Source organism: Chiloscyllium plagiosum, unplaced genomic scaffold (assembly GCF_037043375.1).
Source record: "Chiloscyllium plagiosum isolate Xiang-an unplaced genomic scaffold, Cpla_swu_hap1 HiC_scaffold_1, whole genome shotgun sequence".
NCBI lineage: Eukaryota > Metazoa > Chordata > Chondrichthyes > Orectolobiformes > Hemiscylliidae > Chiloscyllium > Chiloscyllium plagiosum.
Window position 1 is genome coordinate 10074730 of NW_028270139.1, and position 22628 is coordinate 10097357.

Consider the following 22628-nt stretch of genomic DNA (forward strand, 5'->3'; position numbering starts at 1 on the left):
TCGTCCAGAATGCATTCTGTCAAAACAAATGGCCGCGCGAGCAGGGTCTCCCGCTCCGGGATAATTGGATCTCGAGCTGTGGAGCGCGGCGCTGGAGAGGGAGCGCGCGGTGAGGAGCCGGTGTAACCATGTGCTCGGAGAGCGGGCGCGAGGCGGCCACTTGAGATGGAGAGGGGCGGTGCTGCTGCTGCTGCTGCTGCTGCTGGCAATGGCAAAAGCCACCAGGCCGTGGAGCGTTGCAATAGCACTGCTCATCCCAACGAACTTCTGCTTGATGAGTACCTGAGGAGTCAGGGTCTGTGTCGAAAGAGAATTGCTAAGGATGGATCTTGCCTCTTCAGAGCTGTTTCTGAACAGGTATGCAGCACGCCTGGGGGGACCCCCCTCATTATACATGGTTAGAATTGAATAATATTATTTGCTATATGCAATCAAGGTCTCCAATAACAGCTCATATTATCTCACTTGCCTTGCGCGATCGGTTGCCACTCCTGTCTAGAAAAATATGCTGGCCACATTTTGCTTTGCGGTTCTACCCAAGACTTGAAGGGTGATTGGTTGTAAAGCAACTCGTTGGTGATCTGTTGAGAAATTGAACATTTTTACTGTCATGCAGACGTGTTAGTGATATGATTGTTTCTTTGACTTTTTAATGTTTGCCACTGATCTTGAACGTAATGAAAACGTAGTTATATTCAGGTTTTTAATATCTGGTGTAACATGCTGTTGCTAGACTGCCTGCAAATTGTGCTCAACTTCTGCATTGTAACTGGCTGGAGGTTTGGACTTGTAATGGTGTGTCAAGGGGAAAGTCACATCTGGGACATCCAGTCAATGATTTATCTACTTAAGAAACAAGATTTAAGGATTGAGAAAAAGAACAAGAGTGATAAAGGCTAAATCAGAGTCAAGTAAAGTACCAAATAGAAAGAAAAAGGATTGGGAGGCAAAGAAAAAAGAGTTAAACACGAGAAGTTCATTTATTAGTTTTGACATTTTTAAGAAATATAGCAATTGACTACACAGCGGAACAGGAATATAAAAGTTGGTTACAGCACACTTAAATCATTTTCCTTTTGAGTCAGGTGATTGATGTTAAAATGTCATTACAGTGAAGAAAGTTTGCTGCAGTTTGACAAAACATTAATTGGACCACATCTAGAATACTGTGCAGAATTCTGGACAGCATACATTAACAAAGATATCTTGCAGAGCCTTCTGTGGCAAGATTTACTAAAAGAAATCCTTTCCATCAAGGAATGGGAAATGTGGAACCTCATGAAGTTCTTTGTGACAAATGCAATCTGTCAAATGGCAGGCTTTGAACTACACAGAGTTGTTCTTGCTTAATATGTTTGAACAGTTCAGGGCCCCTGAGCAGCCAAGTTCTGCTGTTGGAACAAATCCTATTTACAGTTGGAGAAGCCTCGAGTAGTGCGGAGGAATGTCCCCTGTACAGTCTCGGTGATGGATTAAATAATTTTAGTTCAGTAAATGAGGCTTAGTTTTGGGGATTTATATTTGCTAAATAAATAAAAATCAATGTTATAAATGCATCAAGAATTAAATAATAAACCATGGAATATAGAATATTACAGGATGATTATGGTTAAGGTTTTGAAAAAAAATTATAAGATTGTTGAGAGCTTTCTGTTTGGCTTATTCCTTAAAATTAGGCAATGACTATTTAAGAGAAAAAAATAGGAAAGCTGTTTTCACACAAGATATGTTAGAAATGTCAGACTTATAGCCAGTGTATTTTATAAGCTATTCCATAATTCAAAGACACAGTGGCTTTCATTGAAAGTAAGCATATGTTGTATGTGTACCATAGTTAGTTATGGGTATAAATAATCATTACCGAATACAATAACGCAATTAGGTCCACAATTCTGATCTAGTATAAAGGGAATTTAATCTTGTATGGTCTGGAGCATGGAGCTTGAGATGAGCAGAAAAAGGTTTCTTGAAGTCTGAAGTAACTATTCTAACATGCATCCCCCCATAACTAATATATTTCTTCTCTTGTGTACCCCATCTTGTCATGCAATTATTGACTTCAGTGTTGTAACAAATAAAGCTCTTATACGTTATCAAGGACTCATGTTGCCCAAATTCCCCAGCAGTGTTCTTGGAAGAGTTGCCATCTGATTGAGAAAAGGTAACATGTAGCTTCTGCTGCCCTGTATTTGCTTTATGCGGGAAATGAAACTGAAACCTACAATTCAACCTTTCAAAAAAACCGTTCAGAAGAAGAATCATACCAGACTCAAATTGTTAACTCTGTATTTTCTCTCTATCTGTTGAGTTTCTTCAGCATTCTATTTGTTACAGATTTCCAGCATTCACAGTAATTTGCTTTTGGTTGAACATAGTATTGCAGCTATGCAAAGAGCAGACACAATTTCAACATCGCCATCTTTTAATTTGTAGGTCAAAGCCCTCCAGTAATCACCACACTGGAACTTGCCTGAGAACATTGAGCTCGTAGCTTCATGACATTTGTGCCAAGTACATAATGATTTTATGCCATCTATTTACGGCAAAATAAATAATATCTGTTGAAGAATAACTTGTTGCATCCTGAGCCATCCATATTTTTTCACAAAGTAAAACATTGTAATTAATGTCTCAGATATATTTAATTGAGATTTGAAATTGAGGCTTTTTGGCTTGAATTCACCAGAACTAGGTTGCAAGAAACAGACTTAGAAAAAGAGACATCATGTTATATAGCATGAAAAGAGGAAGGTGATTGGTTGGGCTGTGTTCGAGTGGGAATGCAGCAGGAAAAGCTAACTTAATTCTCACAAAAGGCAGGTAGTTCTGATTGGGTGTTGCTGTGGGAAAGCAGCAGAGCTTGACATGCCCAATGACCCCTTTTGGTTTTGAGAAACGTACAACACGGACAAATTATTTTTGTTGTTGTAAACCATGGTTCTGAATATTTTTATATGTAACTTATACCACGTGCAAATGCGTCACATTGCCAGCTGCTCAAATTGATATTGAGCTGCATCAAGCAACACATGCCATTGAATGTCGCAGCGAGCGGCATGCTGCTTGTACTCAACCAGCCCATGCTGGCAAGTCTCAGAAAAGTATATCTACCGTTAGATGTGATTCTGTTATTGAACATCATTTGTTAAATAATCTGGACTGTGCTAACGGATACAGGAATATTAATTTAAGATCACTGGCTGGGCTAGCGGTGTGATACCTATGTGCATAAATACCCTGTTTTTTGTAGACACATGAATTGAGACATTTTTTTTCCACAAAAAAGAGATTGTGGAGGCAGTCAGATTTTGCATCTCCATGACAATATCTTGACCAATTAGAATCTACCGGCCTGGTCTAAGAATTAAGATTGACATTTTGATGTTCTTGTAGCCAAGCCAATGACTGCTTAAGCAATCAGCACCCTCCCTCTTTCTGCATAAAATTATGTGCATTTTTTCTAGCCTCCTAGTTCTGATAAGTGCAATTCAAAGTTTTCAACTTCTAATCTTTTTAGCATGCTTTACAGTCTGTATTACCAAATATTTAATGAATGATTTGGCAGGCAGTTTTGTACAGTTATGCAGACAAAGAGGCCCTGGCCTGGGTTTTGCATTCATCAGTAATTGTGGTTGATCTTAAAAAAGAATTAATCCAATAAGGTTTAGGAATCTTTGTTGTGAGGGTTTCAATTTTCTCAATATTCGATTCTGGCACCAGAATTGGGGGAATACAAGGTAATAGCTATAACATGAATCAAGCAAAACAGTTAATTACCCTGAAGGATTCTCATTCATATTTATGGATTTTCAAGGGTAAAATAAAGATCAAGACCAATGGCTATAAAGTCAAAGTGAAAATATGATAATCAGTTTAAAACAAATCAAATTTGAGCCAATATTTAAAATAATGTGGCAATTTTACAAATTTATTAGTTTTTCAGGGCCTTTGAGGTTGTTCAAAAGTGGATATGGCTTAGGACGTCACAAAAACCGAACTAGACCTTATTCACTAATGTGTAACTTATTTGAGGGATTTTAAATAGTGTCATTGCATTGTGGAAAGGGAAATTCATATTGGTTCAAGTGATTTTCTTTGTATCTGCAGAGACTTCAACAGTGTATTCACTGACAGTAACTTCTGGAATTCACTGCTCCGTTCCTTAATTGAAATGACTGATCAATGACAGTTTTGCCACCTTGTACAAGCACAATATGGGCTTCTGTTTTTCAATATTGTTTTTGAGTATTTTTTCAAAATACTCTGAAAACAGTTTTCTATACCTTCATAAAATGTTTCTAATGGTGGCTTAGACTTTGATGTCTCTACCATATAACATGAAATATTCCACAATATTCTGAAATTACTGTGATATTTACTTTTTATGAGCTATATCTTTTTTTTTCAAAAGTATCTTAAAACTGAGTTTGATCATATCAATATTTGGAAAAAGGTTCATGTGGTCTTTGCTGTAAGTCATATTTGTTTTGCAAAGAAATAAATACATATAGACTTATGATATAATAACCTCAGGATGTCTCAGAGCTCATTACAACTGATGAGTTACTTTTGAAGTGTAGTCACTTGGAATATAGAAAATCTGCAATAAATGTGTGCAGAACATCTGCAAATTTAATGAGCAGATTGTCAGTTTTAGTGATATTGATTGAGGGATAAATATTGGCCAAGACCATTGGAAAATCCTATCTTTTTATGTACTATAGTGTTACGGAATCTCTTCATCTACTCGAGATGGTCATTGGAGCCTGTATTCAAACTTTGGAGACATCTATCCATTCAAAAGACTGTTAACAGTAGGGAGGAACAGATTTAAGAACAGTTTCCTAAGTGCTTTCAAAATGTACCTGTGTACATGCTGAAGAGGGACTGTTTGACATAGCCAACAAAGAGGCAGGCGTAGCTAGAATCCATGCGAGTGCCCATGGCCACCCACTGGATTTGGAGGAAATGGGAGGAGTTGAAGGAAAAGTCATTGAGGAAGAGGACTAATTCGACAAAGTGGAGGAGTGTATTGGCGGAGGGGGACTGGATGGGTCTGTTGGAGAGGAAGCAACTGAGGGCAGTCATTGTGTGGAATGGACGTGTATAAGGACTGCCCGTCCATAGTGAAGATTAAGTGCTGGGGTCCAGGGAGCTGGAAGTTTACAAAGATGTGGAGGGCATGGTCAATGTCCCAGATGTAGGTGGGAAGTGCCTGGACTAAGAATGGAGTTGAGTGAGGAATAAATGAGTGCAGTGGGGCAGGAGCATGCCGAGACGATGGGTTGGTCGAAATGGTTGGGCCTGTGGATCTTGGGAGCAGGTAGAACTGGGCAGTGCAGGGCTGGCGCACTCTGAGGCTGGAGGCGGTGGAGGGGAGATCACTGGAGGCAATGCAGTCATGGACCACATGGGCATTGGTGGCTGGATGGGTCATGGCGATGTCGTGGTCAAGGGGGAGGTAGGACATGGTGTCGGAGAGCTGACATTCAGCCTCTGTGACATAAAGGTCCGACTTCCAGACTACCACCGCCCTGCCATTGTCAGCGGGTTTGATGGTGAAATAGCGATTGGTGCGGAGGGAATGGAGCACTGCACGTTCGGAGGGGTGAGGTTGGGGTGAGTGAGTGGGGTGGAGAAATTGAGGCAGCTGATATCAACTTGACAGTCAGCAATAAAGACGACTAAGGCAGCTAAGAGGCTGGGATGGGGTGTCCAAGTGGAAAGTAAGGTTGGTGGGGGGAGAAGAAGGGAGTTTGGGAGTCTTTGTCAAAACAAAGTGGTGCAGAGGTGGTGGGAGAAGAGCTCCACGTTGTGGCGGGTACAAACCTCATTGAGGTGGGGGCAGAGGGGCACGAATGTGAGCCCTTTACTGAGGACAGACCGTTTGGCCTCAGAGTTGGAGGTCAGGGGGATGGTGAATATGAGGCAAGGTTTGGGTGGGGTTTCGGGTTTTGGGCGGGGGGCAACTTTCAGAATCTCAGCATCACTCCAGGGTCCTGCTGCCGATCTACAGCACTCCTTTCCCTCATCGTTTGTCCAAGCCCATTTATGGGAAGCCTTCAAAAATGAGATAACGAGAGTCCAGAGAGAGTATGTTCCTGTTAGGGCGAAAGGCGAGGCTGGTGGGTGTAGGGAATGCTGATGACTAGAGAAATTGAGGGTTTGGTCAAGAGAAAAAAGGAAGCATATGTCAGGTATAGACAGGAGAGATCGAGTGAATCCTTAGAAGAACGTAAGGGCAGTAGGAGCACAAGTTAGAAGGAAATCAGGAGGGCAAAAAGGGGACTTGCGATAGATTTGGCAAATAGTGTGAAGGAGAATCCAAAGGGATTTTGTAAATACATTAAGGTCAAAAGGGTAACTAGGGAGGGAATAGGGCCCCTCAAAGATCAGCAAGGCAGTCTGTGTGCAACCGCAAGAGATGGGGGAGACACTAAATAAGTATTTTGCATCAGTGTTTACTGTGGAGAAGGATATGGAAGATATAGAATGTGAGGAAATAGATGGTAACATCATGAAAAATGTCCATATTACAGAGGAGGAGGTGCTGAATGTCTTGAAATGCATAAAAGTGGATAAATCCCCAGAACCTGATCAGGTATACCCTAGAACTCTGTGAGAAGCGAGAGAAGTGATTGCTGGGCCTCTTGCTGAGATATTTGTGTCATTTGATGGCCACAGGTGAGGTGCCGGAAGACTGGAGGTTGGCTAACGTGGTGCCACTGTTTAAGAAAGGATCTTAAAGACAAGCCAGGGAACTATCGACCAGTGAGCCTAACGTCGGTGGTGGGCAAGTTGTTGGAGGGAATCCTGAGGGACAGGATTTGCATTATTTGGAAAGGCAAGGACTGATTAGGGATAATTAGCATGGTTTTGTGCTTGGGGAATCGTGTTTCCTGAACTCGATTGATTTTTTTTTTAAGAAGTAATAATGAGGGAGACTCGGCAAGATGGCGGCGATTCTGTAGAACTGCTGTGGACAGCTCTGCCTAACAGCCAAGGTATACTGGTGTTTTTTGCCATCCCTGGCCAACTTATGTGGTGGAATTATTAGTTTAAAACCTTATAGAATTCATATTTGTTAATATTTGGGAGTGGGAAGGATGCCAAAGGGAAAAGGAGCAAGCAAACAGCAGCAGGGAGGACACTCCCCTGCAGCACCCACCACACCAGAGACTGCAGCAGCAGCCTCTCCTGAACCCCTCGGGGACCTGACAGACTCACAGGAATTGGCTGCGGTGATGGAGAGATTTACCTTGAAAGTTGGGGCTGCGATTGAGGAAATCCGTGGGGAGATTCGTGCCCAAGTCCAACCTATCACATCTATGCTGCAGAAGCATGAGCAGAAGATCCAGGGCCTCGGGGAGAGGCTGGAGGAGGTGGAGGGTCGAACTAAGGCCTCGGAAGCTGCGATGGAGTCCTCATCCAGTCGGATCCAGTTCCTGGAGCGAGAGGTTGTGGGTCTTGAGACCATATCGACGACCTCAAAAATAGAGGTCGGAGGGTAAATCTCCGAATTGTCGGGCTCCCTGAAGGTGGGGAAGGTCAGCAGCCAGTCAGCTTCTTTGAAAGCTGGCTGCCGAAGTTTTTGGGCCTTCACATCGAGTCCAGCAGGCTGCAAGTTGAAAGGGCTTATTGGGTTACAGGGCACAGGTCAGGCCCAATGCAGTGCCACCCTGCTCGGTCCGAGTGCACTTTTATTCTCTGCAGCTTTAGTTTTAAAGAGGAATCCTAGGCTGAAATTAAAAAGAGGCTGAAGACCCTGGGCACCCAGTACTCCATGAGATTTCCCGCAGTGCTCCATTTCAGCCACGAGGACTCAGTTTATACATCTGACTCAGCGGATAAAGCTAAAAACTTTGTGGACACTTTAAAATAGATGGTTTGGCCTGAAGAATACAGTTAATGTTTGTTCTCTTTTCTATCTTTCCCCATGTTTCCCTTTTTTTTTGTTCCTTTCTTTCTCCCTAATAATTTCTTTTTTGGAAAGGGGGGAAAAGACTTTGGAATAAGTTGTTCCTTTTTTTTAATAACTGGATTTTCTGATGGGAAATTTTGTGGATATTCTTTGTTGTCTTACCCCCTTTTTTTTGTTTGTTCTGCTTCTCTTTTAGTCACAATTATTGGTGACATGAAGCCAGGGAGGGGTGGAGTGCTCATCCTGACTGTCTTTTTTTCTGTTGATTTAAGAATCAACTCCTTGTTTTTCTTTCTGGCCTAAGGCTGGGGCACAATCTGGGTTTGAAGGAGCTGTGAAGGAGGAGATGGGTAGGATGAGTGCCCCCTATGGGCAGGGGGAAGAGTCTTCCATTCAAGGTTTAATAGTTGGTTTTCTTTGTAGTTTTTTGGTAGTAATAGTTGTTTATAGTTATGATAGAGTAGTTTTTGTAGAAATAGTTTTTCGAATCTATTAGTCTTCATTTACTGATGCTCGGCACTTTGTAAGCAGGGTTCTTCCTCCCAGGGGTACAAGGGCGTCTGAAAGGGGATATGGCTAAGTGTCTTATTAAATGGTGCGCCTGGAATATTAAGGGAAGTCATCACCTGTTAAAAGTAAAAAAGTGCTTTCTAGCCTTAAGAGGGAAAGGGTTGATATCGCTTTGTTGCAGGAAACCCATCTTGATGATGGGGAACACCTGAAATTACAACAGGGGGTTTATGACTGGGTCTTCTTTTCATCCTTTACTACTAAAAGTAGGGGAGTGGCGGTACTTATTCAGAAAAATCTTCCGTTCACATTATTAGAGCAGGTGAAAGGTGAGCAGGGACAGTTTGTGATACTTAAAGCCCTGATACATGGGGAGGAATATGGCATTTTAAACGTCTACTGTCCTCCGGCGCATCCCCTCAAATTTTTGATTAGTGCTTTCTCTAAGTTGAGTGCTTTTGGAACACGGCACATTATTATAGGAGGGGATTTTAATTGTCTTTTGGATCTGACAGTGGGCAAGTTGCCTTGTGGGCCCCCAAATATTTCTTCGCAGGCCAAGCAGGTGGTTGACTTATGCGAGGAGTTGGGGTTGGTGGATATTTGGAGATGTCTTCGCCCTACCTTCATCTTTTTTTTCAAAACCACATAAATGTCACACAAGGATTGACTTCTTTCTGGCTCCCTCAGCCCTTCTAGATTCGATTATGGGTTGTAAAATTGGGAATATAGCTATCTCCGATCACGCGGCGGTATATTTGGAGGTGAAGGCCAAGAGTGAGGGGCTAGGTTTGCGGCACTGGCGTTTGGACTCTTTTTCTCCTTAAGGATTCCAAATTTGTGGAATACTTTTTGAAGGAGTTTCAGGAATTCTTGACTATCAACTCAGGCACGGCTAGTAGTCCATCTATGGTATGGGAGACTGCTAAGGCCTTTGCTAGGGGATTAGCTATATCTTATTCGACTAGCCGGAAATGACAGAAGGAAGAACAGCAGCGTCTACTTGAGACGCGGTTGAAAGCCGCGGAGGCGGCACATTTTGTGTGGCCTTCGGTGACTAAGTTACAGCGGATCACGGCCCTCCAGGCTGCCTTGAATTCAATACTGACACAACATGCGAAGAAAGAACTTGCTTTTGCTAGACAAAGGCTGTTTGAATATGGGGATAGGCCAGGGAAGTATTTAGCATACCTGACTAGGAAAAAGCGTGCTCTCCAATCCATTACTGCAATCAGAGACAGCGCCGGGGTCCTTACGATGCTAAGAAGATTAATGAGGCTTGTCGGAGCTTTTACTCTGAATTGTATTGGTCTGAAGGCTGTCTGGACAGGAGGGCTAAAATGGAGATCTTTTTTAAGAACCTGGACCCCCCCCCAGGGGTAACCTTGGAACAGGCCTCTCTCCTTAATGCCCCCTTGACAGTTCAGGAAATACATGAGGCAGCTAGGCAACTTCAGAGTGGGAAAGTGCCTGGCCCTGATGGTCTCCCGGGTGAGCTTTATAAGGAGTTTATAGGGATTCTGTCAGGGTCGATGTTGGAAATGTACAATCACTCCTATATACATGAATGCCTACCACCATCTTTGAGAGAAGCTAATATTTCCTTAATTCTTAAGATGGGGAAGGTTCCTGAGGATTGTGCCTCATACAGGTTGTGGTGTAAAATGAATGTGGTGAAACGGTTAAAAATTATGTCCCAATACATGTGTGAATCTAACCGGAATGGAGGTGTTGCTTAGTCCCGTGTGAATCTTATTACACACCTCCCCGTGTGAATCTTCTTATCTGTATGTAACCAGAATGGAATGTGTTTTTTAGCCTTGCTCTGCTGTTCACATGAATGTTTATATCTGGAAAAGAGTATATCAGCTGGAAAAGTCTCCAGTTCGGTGAGTCTGCTCCGGGGTTACGTTTAACCGCCGAGCGTGGGTTGTTGGCAACCGCTCTACGAGAACTGACGGCTCCCAGTTCCGGTAACATGTAGAGTGAGTAAAAACCAGACCCGTTGTGCCGACGCTGCGGGGAATAAAATGCCCATATTCTAGCAGACTCGCCTCTTGGTCGTTTGTTCTGTGTCAGACTACTCTCCTACGAACCTGACCTTGAGAATTTTTTAAAACACAGGCCCATCTCTATTAAATTCAGATTTCAAGATTCTGTCCAAGATCCTGGCACTGAGATTGGAAAGGGTGTTGCCCCATATTGTTAAAGTGGACCAGACAGGCTTTATAAGGGACTGTAGGTCCTGTAATAATATTAGAAGGTTGCTGAATATGGTCCAAGTTTGTCAGCAACGATCGATTCAGGGGTTAGTGATTTCCTTGGGTGCAGAGAAAGCATTTGACTGAGTGGAATGGCTGTTTTTTTTTTATGTCTTAGAACAGTTTGGGTTGGGTGGAGTCTTTGTTAGGTAGGTGGAGGTTTTATATCGCCACCCTCTGGCCGTTCCGCCCAGTCAAATGCTTTCTCTGCACCTAAGGAAATCACCAACCCCTGAATCGATTGTTGCTGACAAACTTGGACCATATTCACCAACCTTCTTATCCCGTGAGTATGCTCCCGAAAATGTTTACGAGGTCAATGCTACGGAAGCTTATGGAATGGTTTGATTCCTTTGGCATTGTGGGCGGCCCCTCATCAAGCTTACGAAATTTCAGTTGCTACAATGAGGGGGAGGAGTTGACTTCCCAGATATCAGGAGGTATCATTGAGTTCCCTGCTCTCCTTTGTCTGTGATTGAGGGTAGGTAGTGATCCAAACTCAGTATGGCTGGATATATTGAGGCCTCCCAGGCCAAGTGACCTCTCATTAACCTGTTGTTCATGAATAAGATGAGGACAGTTATGGACCATTGCCGGAACCCCATTGTCATTCGTATAGTCAAGGCATGGAGAGCGAGGCGTCAGAGTGAGGGTTGTTTATCCAAGACTTCGCCACTTACACCTAAGGTGTCATGCCAGGGTTCCAACCAGGGATGATGGACTCGGGGTTCAAATTATGGGCAGTGAGAAGAGTTTCTAGTTTGGGAGACTTGTTTGAGGGGGAGATCATGATGTCTTTTGAGCAACTGAGCCGCAAATACAGGTTGTCTAGTAGAGATCTTTTCCGTTTTTTTCAGGTTAGGGATTTCATCCAGAAGAAGATTACGCTTCTCATTAAGCCCTAGAAGCCCGAGACGGAAAGGCTGTTGCTACGTCCCACAAGCACCCTTTTGGTTAGTGCCCTCTATCGTCTGCTGGGTGGCAGGGCCTGGCAGGATATTAACCAGTTATGCGAGGTCTGGGAGCAAGAGCTAGGAGTGGAGATCTCTTCTGAAACATGGGAAAACATATGGGAGAATGCTCGAAAGATCTTAATCTGTAATAGGACCTGCGTTACGCAGTTAAAAGTCCTACACAGGGCTCATCTGGCACCAGACTGTCTGGCCAAGTTTAAAAAAGGGGCATCTTCAGTGTGTCCCAAATGTAAAATAAGTGTAGGTACTCTTACCCATTGCTTCTGGACATGCCATAGGCTCCATGTTTATTGGAGCACTGTGGTGGGAGGGATTTGGAGGGTATTGAGGACTGAAGTCAAAGTAGACCCGATATCTCTCCTCTTAGGTCTACCAAATTTACCATCTTTAGATGGGTATGGGAAGAAACTATTTAATATTCTTGCAAACTGTGCACAGAAGAATATACTGATGAACTGAGTCTCTGACAACCCGCTGGGCTTGCTGGGATGGCGGAAATTAATTATGGAGCACATTCCCGTAGACTTTTTTTACAAACATGGTACAAACACACCGAACACAACTAAATAAAGTTGAGGAGTCGAAGAACTATATATACAAACATGGCGCACCACACAACAGACCATTTTTATAAGACATGGCAGCCCTACTTGAGTTATTTGGAAATAGATTTGTCAGTTATCTTAACTAGGGTGTTTGTTTAACCAGGATGGTTAGATTTTCAAGCCCTGGGCCCTGGAGCGGGTCTCCTGAGTTAATACGGGTATATATGCAATGCTCCCGTTCCTTTGTTTGGGAGCTTTGCGCTAAGCATAGCTGTTCTGTACTTTGTGGGCTCTTTTGTTTTCTTTTGCTTTACTTTTTTTTTTGGTGTTGCTTTGCACAGTGTTAAGGTTTGTTTTATATTAGAGGGTAGCTTAATAGTTAGGAGACAGTAGTTGTATTGTAATTTGTGTTTTTTTTTCTTATACTGATATTTGTTATTGATTTGTAGTTTTCAATCATTTTATATGTTTGTGAAGTTAAAAAAATTTTTCTAATAAATATATTTACACAAAAAACAGAAGTAACAAAGAGTATTGATGAGGGTAGAGTGGTGGACGTGATCTGTACATACTTCAGCAAGACGTTCGACAAGATTCCTCGTGGTAGACTGGTTAGCAAGGTTAGATCTCATGGAATACAGGGAGGGGAGCCATTTGGATACAGAATTAGCTCAAAGGTAGAAGATAGAGGGTGGTGGTGGAGGCCGACCTGTAGTCCCATTTCCCTGTCCCCACATCGGACGAAGCAAAACGCTCGGAGACACAGTTTTCTTCTATCTTCCTTTATTCCGGGCCCTGGAGGGAGAGAGAACGATACCCATGTGCATGGGGGAATGAGTTCTTGATCTTGTCTGGAACAACAGATTCTTAATGAATTATATAGCCATTTTACAGGGTGCAATATCCAAATAAGGCAACATACATTATTGATTGGGTGATGTTGCAAACAGCGAGTGTCAATGGTAAAGATTAAGCCATCTGGCGTTATACAATGAATGTTCTTAACCTTGTTAACTGGTTTCACATAATGAATGCTTCTTCATCTTGTTAAATGGCTTTACATAATGAATGCTTTTTCACCCTGTTAAATCACTACCCTTGCCTCCAATATCTCATTGTTTATGCAAGTTCTTACCTGATCCACGTCATGCGAGCTGAGCCTTTCTCTCACACGACGCAAAATTTAACCCTTTCCCTACCTGTTCATAACAACTAGGAGAAAATGAGGACTGCAGATGCTGGGGATCAGAGCTTAACAATTTGTTGCTGGAAAAGCGCAGCAGGTCAGGCAGCATCTAAGGAGGAGGAGAAGGAGAATCGACGTTTCGGGCATAAGCCCTTCTTCAGGAATGAGGAGGGTGTGCCAAGCAGGCTAAGATAAAAGGTAGGGAGGAGGGACTTGGGGGAGGGGCATTGGGAATGGGATAGGTGGAAGGAGGTTAAGGCGAGAGTGATAGGCCGGAGAGGGGGTGGGGGCGGAGAGGTCGGGAAGAAGATTGCAGGTCAAGAAGGCGGTGCTGAGTCTGAGGGTTGGGACTGAGATAAGGTGGGGGGAGGGGAGATGAGGAAGCTGGAGAAATCTGAGTTCATCCCTTGTGGTTGGAGGGTTCCTAGGCGGAAGATGAGGCGCTCTTCCTCCAGGCGTCATGTTGCCATGGTCTGGCGATGGAGGAGGCCAAGGACCTGCATGTCCTTAGCGGAGTGGGAGGGGGAGTTAAAGTGTTCAGCCACGGGGCGGTTGGGTTGGTTGGTGAGGGTGTTCCAGAGGTGTTCTCTGAAATGTTCCGCAAGTAGGCGGCCGGTCTCCCAAATGTATAGGAGGCCACATCGGGTGCAGCGGATGCAGTAAATGATGTGTGTGGAGTGCAGGTGAATTTCTGATGGATATTGAAGGATCCCTTGGGGCCTTGGAGGGAAGTGAGGAGGGAGGTGTGGGTGCAAGTTTTGCATTTTTTGCGGTTGCAGGGGAAGGTGCCGGGTGTGGAGGTTGGGTTGGTGGGGGGTGTGGATCTGACAAGAGAGTCGGGGAGGGAGTGGTCTTTCCGGAACGCTGATAGGGGTGGGGAGGGAAATATATCCTTGGTGGTGGGGTCCGTTTGGAGGTGGCAGAAATGACGAAGGATGATCCGATGTATCTGGAGATTGATGGGGTGGTAGGTGAGGACTGGTGGGGTTCTGTCCTGGTGGCGGTTGGAGGGGCGGGGTTCAAGGGCGGAGGAGCGGGAAGTGGAGGAGATGCATTGGAGAGCATCGCCAACCACGTCTGAGGGGAAATTGCGGTCTTTGAAGAAGGAGGCCATCTGGGTTGTTCGGTATTGGAATTGGTCCTCCTGGGAGCAGATGCGGCGAAGGTGAAGGAATTGGGAATATGGGATGGCATTTTTACAGGGGGCAGGGTGGGAGGAGGTGTAATCTGGGTGGCTGTGGGAGTCAGTCGGTTTATAGTATACGTCCGTGTTGAGTCGGTCGTCCAAGATAGAGATGTAGAGTTCTAGGAAGGGGAGGGAGGAGTCTGAGACGGTCCTGGTAAATTTGAGGTCGGGGAGGAAGGTATTAGTAAAGTGGATGAACTGTTCAACCACCTCGTGGGAGCACGAGGTAGCTCCGATACAGTCATTGATGTAGCAGAGGAAAATGTGGAGGGTGGTGCCAGTGTAGCTGTGGAAGATGGACTGTTCCACATATCCAACGAAGAGGCAGGCATAGCTGGGGCCCATGCGGGTGCCCATGGCTACTCCTTTCGTTTGGAGGAAGTGGGAGGATTGGAAGAAGAAGTTGTTCAGAGTGAGGACCAGTTCAGTCAGTCGAAGGAGGGTGTCAGTGGAAGGGTACTGGTTGGTACGGCGGGAAAGGAAGAAGCTGAGGGCTTTGAGGCCTTTGTGATGGAAGTGTATAGGGACTGGATGTCCATGGTAAAGATAAGGCGTTGTGGGCCGGGGTAGCGAAAATCATGGAGGAGGTGGAGGGCGTGGGTGGTGTCCGGAACGTAGGTGGGGAATTCTTGGACTAATGGGGACAGGACCGTGTCAAGGTATGTAGAGATGAGTTCGATGGGGCAGGAGCAGGCTGAGACGATGGGTCGGCCGGGGCAGTCAGGTTTGTGGATTTTGGGCAGGAGGTAGAAACGGGCGGTGCAGGGTTGTGGGACTATGAGGTTGGAGGCGGTGGATGGGAGATCCCCTGAGGTGATGAGGTTATGGATGGTCTAGGAGATGGCCAAACTACCACCGCACACCGATCTTTATATTTCTGAGGCTAAACGCCAGCTAGCGGACACCTCCTCTGACTGCCCCCTTGACCATGACCCCACCTCCCGCCACCAAACCATCATCTCCCAGACCAGAGGTTGAACAGTTCATCCACTTTACTAACACCTTCTACCCCGACCTCAAATTTACCTCGACCGTCTCAGACTCCTCCCTCCCCTTCCTAGACCTCTCCATCTCTATCTCGGACGACCGACTCAACACGGATGTATACTATAAACCGACTGACTCCCACAGCTACCTAGGTTACACCCCTTCCCACCCTGCCCCCTGTAAAAACGTCATTCCATGTTCCCAATTCCTTCGCCTTCGCCGCATCTTCTCCCAGGAGGACCAATTCCAATACCGAACAACCCAGATGGCCTCCTTCTTCAAAGACCTCAATTTCCCCTCAGACGTGGTTGACGATGCTCTCCACTGGATCTCTTCCACTTCCCCATATCCGCCCTTGAACCCCGCCCCTCCAATCGCCACCAGGACAGAACCCCACCAACCTCCAGATACATCGGATCATCCTTCGTCATTTCCGCCACCTCCAAACAGACCCCATCACCAAGGATATATTTCCCTCCCCACCCCTATCAGCATTCCGGAAAGACCACTCCCTCCGCGACTCCCTTGTCAGATCCACACCCCCCACCAACTCAACCTCCACTCCCAGCACCTTCCTCTGCAACCGCAAAAAATGCAAAACTTGCGCCCACACCTCCCTCCTCACTTCCCTCCAAGGCCCCAAGGGATCCTTCAATATCCATCAGAAATTCACCTGCACCTCCACACACATCATTTACTGCATCTGCTGCACCCGATGTGGCCTCCTATACATTTGGGAGACAGGCCGCCTACTTGCGGAACGTTTCAGAGAATACCTCTGGGACACCCGCACCAACCAACCCAACCGCCCCGTGGCTGAACACTTTAACTCCCTCTCCCACTCCGCCAAGGACATGCAGGTCCTTAGGCTCCTCCATCGCCAGACCACGGCAACACGATGCCTGGAGGAAGAGCGCCTCATCTTCCGCCTAGGAACCCTCCACCCACAAGAGATGAACTCAGATTTCTCCAGCTTCCTCATCTCCCCTCCCCCCACCTTATCTCAGTCCCAACCCTCAGACTCAGCACCGCCTTCTTGACCTGCAATCTTTTTCCCGACCTCTCCGCCCCCACCCCCTCTCAGGCCTATCACTCTCGCTTTAACCTCCTTCCACCTATTGCATTCCCAACGCCCCTCCCCCAAGTCCCTCCTCCCTACCTTTTATCTTAGCCAGCTTGGCACACCCTCCTCATTCCTGAAGAAGGGCTCTTGCCCGAAATGTCAATTCTCCTTCTCCTTAGATGCTGTCTGACCTGCTGCGCTTTTCCAGCAACACATTTTTAACCCCTACCTGTGCATACCTTTATATGCTTTCTCATGCCTTTCAGACTTGAGGCCCCTGACCAGTGGGGTGCCACAAGGATAGGTGCTGGGTCCACTACTTTTCGTTATTTATAGGTTACCTCCAAGTACAACAGGATCTTGATCAAATGGTCCGATCGGCTGAGGAGTGCCAGATGAAGTTTAATTTAGATAAATGCGAGGTGCTGCATTTTGGAAAAGCAAATCAGAGCAGGACTTGCAAACTTCATGCTAAGGTCCTGGAGAGTTTTGCTGAAAAAAAGATTGCAGGTTCATGGTTCCTTGAAAGTGAAGTCGCAGGTAGATAGGATATTGAAGAAGGTGTTTGGTATGCTTTGCTTTATTGGTCAGGGTATTAAGTACAGGAGTTGGGAGGTCATGTTGCGGCTGTACAAGACATTGGGTAGGCCACTTTTGGAATATTGTGTGCAGTTTTGGTCTCCTTATCGGAAGGATGTTGTGAAACTTGAAAGGGTTCAGAAAAGATTTACAAGCATGTTGCCAGAGTTGGAGGGTTTGAGCTATAGGGAGAGGCTGAATAGGCTGGGGGTGTTCTCCCTGGAGCATTGGAGGCTGAGAGATGACCTCATGGAAGTTTATCAAATCATGAGGGGCATGTGTAGGATAAATAGACAAGGTCTTTTCCCTGGTCCAGAACTAGAGGACGTAGGTTTAGGGTGAGAGGGGAAAGATTTAAAAGGATGTAAGGGGCAAGTTTTTTGCATGCAGATGGTGTGTGTATGGAATGAGCTGCCAGAGGAAGTGGTGGAGGCTGGTACAATTACAACATTTAAAAGGCGTCTGGATGGGTATATGAATAAGAAGGGTTTAGAGGGATATGGGCCAAGTGCTGGAAAATGGGATTAGATTAGGTTAGGATATGTGGACGATTTGGACTGAAGGGTGTGTTTCCATGCTGTGCATCTCTGTGACTCTGTGACCCGACTGTTCCACCTCTCTTCCCTCTTTACCTCAAACACACCCCCCCCAACCCACTCCCCCATCCCATTCGTCAGACCACCCTTCCTTACTTTCCTTTCCCTCCTACAACTACTCTTTCCCTCCCCGCCCACCACATCCAACCCTCATCCATCACATGCTATTGCCGCTCTCTCTGTCCCTCTACCCTCCCCTCCCCACCCACCAACCATTAGCCTCCTGGAGACCACCCCCACAAACCCCACCCTGAGCTACACCTGCCTCTTTGTTGGCTACATTGAACGGTCTCTCTTCAGTATATATACAGGTAGTGCTCTCTAACACTTCTGCTGTTAAACCAATGCCGAATCATGCAGCCAGGCTGAACTGGAGCAGTTCATGGACTTCGCCAACAACTTCCACCCTACCTTCGGATGCACTTGGTGTAGCTCAGATATCTCCCTCCCCTTTATTGACCTCACCATTTTCATTTCTGGGGAGAGTTTATGGATTGACATCTACTTTGCATCTGCTCTGACGAGGAGACGTTCCACTCCCAAGCATCCCAAATGACTGACACACCCCACACAACACCTTGCCCCTACCTCACCTCCATCCAGGGCCCCAGACAGCCCTTCCAGGTGAAACAGAGGTTCATCTGCCTCTCTTCCAACCTAGGCTACCGTATCCAGTGCACCCGATGTGGCCTTCTCTACATTGATGCAATCAAACATAAACTTAGAGAATGTTTCGCCACGTATCTCAGCTGGGCCCATATGGGCCAGCCTGACCTCCCAGTCACCGCCCTCTCCAACATATCCATCCTCTGCCTCCTCTATTGCCGCAGTGAATCAGATCGCAACTTGGAAGAACAATACTTTTATCTTTCTGCTTGGGCAGCCTACAACCCGGAGGATTCAACGTTGCGTTCTTCAATTTCAAATTACCTTCCCATCCTTTCCCAGTACCCTTTCCAGCCCCCATCCTTCCTCCCATTCCATCGACTAACCTTTCCTTCCAGCTACCAAACAGATTCATCCCTCCCATCAACCAACCAGGTCATACCTACCAATTGTGTTCACCTCATCACTCCTCTCCTCTCCTCTCTGCCCTCCCAAAACCCTCCGTACCTCTCTTTATCTGCATCTCCGCCTTCCCTCACCTCCATTCCTGGAGAACCCAAATCATCAACTTCTCCACCTCCTGATGCTGCCTGACTTGCTGTGTTCTTTCAGCCTCCTGTTTGTCTACTTTAGATTCCAGCATCTGCAGTTTTATACATCTCTAACTGCTTGCTTACTGTCATTCCTGCCAATCCATTTGCTCCGTTCTCTGTAACTAAGTCAATGCTCATTTCATCATAATTCTGTTTATTTAAGTGAAACACAGCTGTTTTCAACCCAAGATTCTGAGTCTTGAACTGAATTAAATTCGGTTCTGCCTCTGGGACTCTTGATCCTGGCCCCACGGAACTGTGTCTATTCTCCTGATTATGCTGTTGCTGATTACAGCTACATTTCTCTTTTAGTTTCTCTCTGCATCATGATGCTGTGTTCGGTTTGCTCAATCTCTCTGGAGCCCCCCCTCTCATCAACAAAAGGAACAAGAATCTCAGCCCTATTCGTTAAACTCAAGGGCTTGAGCTCCTGCAAGACTACTTCCTGGAGCCTTCTTCCTGCCTCACTTGTAGTCAAACCCTCCTGTCCCTGGCCACTGACCAGATTGGAGATAGTTAATCTAAGGGATGTGGCTGCCTCCTGAATCGGTGTTGGGTAACTCTCCACCCTGATGTGTGACAGTGTTCGAAGCTCAGGCTCCCACTCATCATCTTTGAGCTGGATTTTCTCAAGCAACATTTGTTGTGGATGTGGTCACTACGAATTGCAACGAGGTCAACCAGCTCCCACGTCCTGCAAGTATAACACGCAGCCTCCCCCTGCATGTGTTTTCTTTACTTTGTTCTTAATTTGTTGCTTTTAAATTTCCAACTGTCGTTTAGTTTTTAATATGTATCTCCTATTTACCTTTTAATCTGAAAGTAACCTCTAATAGTCAGATTAGCAGTTAGAGTTGGTGCTGGTATAATGCGTGTTTCTTCAACACCAATTGGTATTAACGCAGTTGAAGAATTTAGACCGTTGCTTGTCGAACGTAAACTTTCCTTACCTATCCTGGCTATAATGTGACTCGATCCCATTAAATTAGATTGCGCAGCTATTGCACAATTTTTTTATAATGCGAGATCGCATGAGAACAGAACTATCGCATCTTATCAGAACCGACTGTATTACAAATAATCAAACTAATGGCTTTCCTATGATGTTATCTTTGCTTTGTGCTGAGTCCCCAGGCCTGTGTTTCAATTTATCCTATTAAAAAGGCCTTACAAAGTATGAACTGATGAAAGCAAGCAAAACGAATTCCCAAGTTTTAAATACTTACATTCTTCTAATATTTTTATATGCTCCACTATTAGCGCCTGTGTTTTCAACTGCAAATGATTTAAATCCTGGAGTTCCCTCCTACACTTCTCCACCTCTCTGCCTTACTCTTTCAAACTTGCCTCTTTGACCAAGCTTTTGATCATCTACTTTAATCTCACTATATATAAAAAAATTGATTGACGATCACTTCTCTAGAGTGCCTTATTGTCTTTAGTTGGTATATATGTGCAAGTTGTTTTCCTACATTCCACAATGATTCAGTGCACTGCCAGTAGCATCTAGATTGCTCGATTGTCTGACCTCTATATTTTATTTTAAATTTGCCTCTTCTCCAATAATAAACTCGACGGTCTTGCTGTTGTAGTGAAAAATAATCTTTTGACTTTCTGTGTAAGTGCTCTGAGCCTTGAAGTTTTGAAAAGTTATTGTAGCCACTTCATTTTGTCTGTTGTAATTGTGCATTGTTTGTTTTCATATGGAGTCTGGCCACTGTAGCTTCCTAATGGATAAACTGGAATATTCTCATTGCCACAGCTTTTGGAGGACTGTGCATTGACTCACTGTGTGAACTTGCTGAATTTCTAGGGTTGGTATGTTATTGGCAGTGGCCATCATTTACCAGTACTTTTGTGAGTTTCGTGAAAGAGCAGAGTGAATTGGGAAGCATGGGAACCCTGCTGTTGTAACAGTTTGCCAACTCTCCTGTCCTATTTGACCCTTCCCGATGAAGGGCTCCTGCTCGAAACGTAGATTTTCCTGCTCCTCGGATGCTGCCTGACCTGCTGTGCTTTTCCAGCACCACTCTAATCCTGACTCTGATCTCCAGCATCTGTAGTCCTCACTTCCACCTGTTTGTGAGAGGGTCCAGGCGAGAGATTTCAGAAATACCACAGTAGGGAAGAATCGATTAAATTAGATTAGATTACTTACTGTGTGGAAACAGGCCCTTCGGCCCAACAAGTCCACACCGACCCGCCGAAGCGCATCCCACCCAGACCCCCATTCGTCTACATTTACCCCTTCACCTAACACTATGGGCAATTTAGCCAGGCTAATTCACCTAACCTGCACATTTCTGGACTGTGGGAGGAAACCCACACAGGCACAGGGAGAATGTGCAAACTCCACACAGAGAGTCGCCTGAGGCAGGAATTGAACCCGGGTCTCTGGCGCTGTGAGGCAGCAGTGCTAACCACTGTGCCACCCACTTTTCTTATCAACAGTTTTTTTTATTTGAAAAATTCACTACTCCGAGTGGCATAAGGTTAATTCCACTTGTCGTTGCTTTGGTACCTCTTTTTTAAAAAAAAGACATATTTTGGATTCTGTTTTGTTTATATTATGGTTAAGAGTAACAACTTCCAGCATGTAAAATGTGTGTGAAGGGAGTCTTTGTTTTTGTGTGCGCGTGTGAACCTGCATGTATTCTTTCACTTTCATTCAAATTTGCGCCGAAAAGATATAGATGGAATTGATGTTCTTCTGAATTAAGAATTCTCAGTGCATCAGTGGTAGGTACATGTTTTATCAGGTGATCTCTGGGTTGTTCTTGGATCAGTTATTGGCTTCTTAACTTCATTAGTGTAATGGACAAGTTGGAATAATATGTGGATGTCATGGAGGGGTCAAGCTCCGATCCTGCACTAATGCAACTTGAGGTCAAAGTAGCTGTATTGAAGTTCAGATGTAAGGAGGCAGCTTGTAACTATGGGCTGATATATGACCAGAGAGTTGCCCTCCTGGGAGTAAAATAAAAAGACTGGACTGAAAGTCACAGTTGCATCCCGGGCAAGCTATATTGGGAGTTCTCTGTATTGAACTATCATCCTACAAATATTCAGTGTCATATTGGTGTGCTTTTAATTAATTGACCTCTTTCTGAGTTTCTGTTTGGTTAAGATGTGGTCAGTACGGCTACAACGAGAGCTGATTATTATTTTAGAAAAGGTGAGATTTATGGGTGGCACGGTAGCACAGTGGTTAGCACTGCTGCCTCAGCGCCAGGGATCCGGGTTCAATTCGCGCCTCAGGCGACTCTCTCTGTGGAGTTTGCACATTCTCCCCGTATCTGCGTGGGTTTACTCCGGGTGCTCCGGTTTCCTCCCACCATCCAAAAATGTGCAGGTTAGGTGAATTGGGAATTAGGTGTAGGTGTAGGGGAATGGGTCTGGGTGGGTTGCGCTTTGACGGGTCGGTGTGGACTTGTTGGGCCGAAGGGCCTGTTTCCGCACTGTAAGTAATCTTAAAAAAAACCCCTCCATAACACTAATATTGCTAAATGTAACTATCTAGAATGTGACAGTGGATGCGTCAGCAAATCTATTGGCATTTCTAAGGTTGGGACTAGAGTTTTAAAGCTGTATAGCATGGAAACAAATCCTTTGGTCCAACTC

General features: G+C 45.2%; 1 protein-coding gene across 1 annotated transcript in view; it reads left to right on the plus strand.

Moving 5' to 3' along the window:
* The first annotated feature begins 39 nt into the window (after positions 1–39).
* The window catches only part of otud4 (OTU deubiquitinase 4), a 108402-nt gene continuing 85813 nt past the window's right edge, over positions 40–22628 (plus strand). The window contains exon 1 of the mRNA XM_043699024.2: positions 40–357. Within this exon, the coding sequence (XP_043554959.2) occupies positions 166–357 (192 nt within the window). The 5' untranslated portion in view covers positions 40–165. The remainder of the gene's footprint in view (positions 358–22628) is intronic.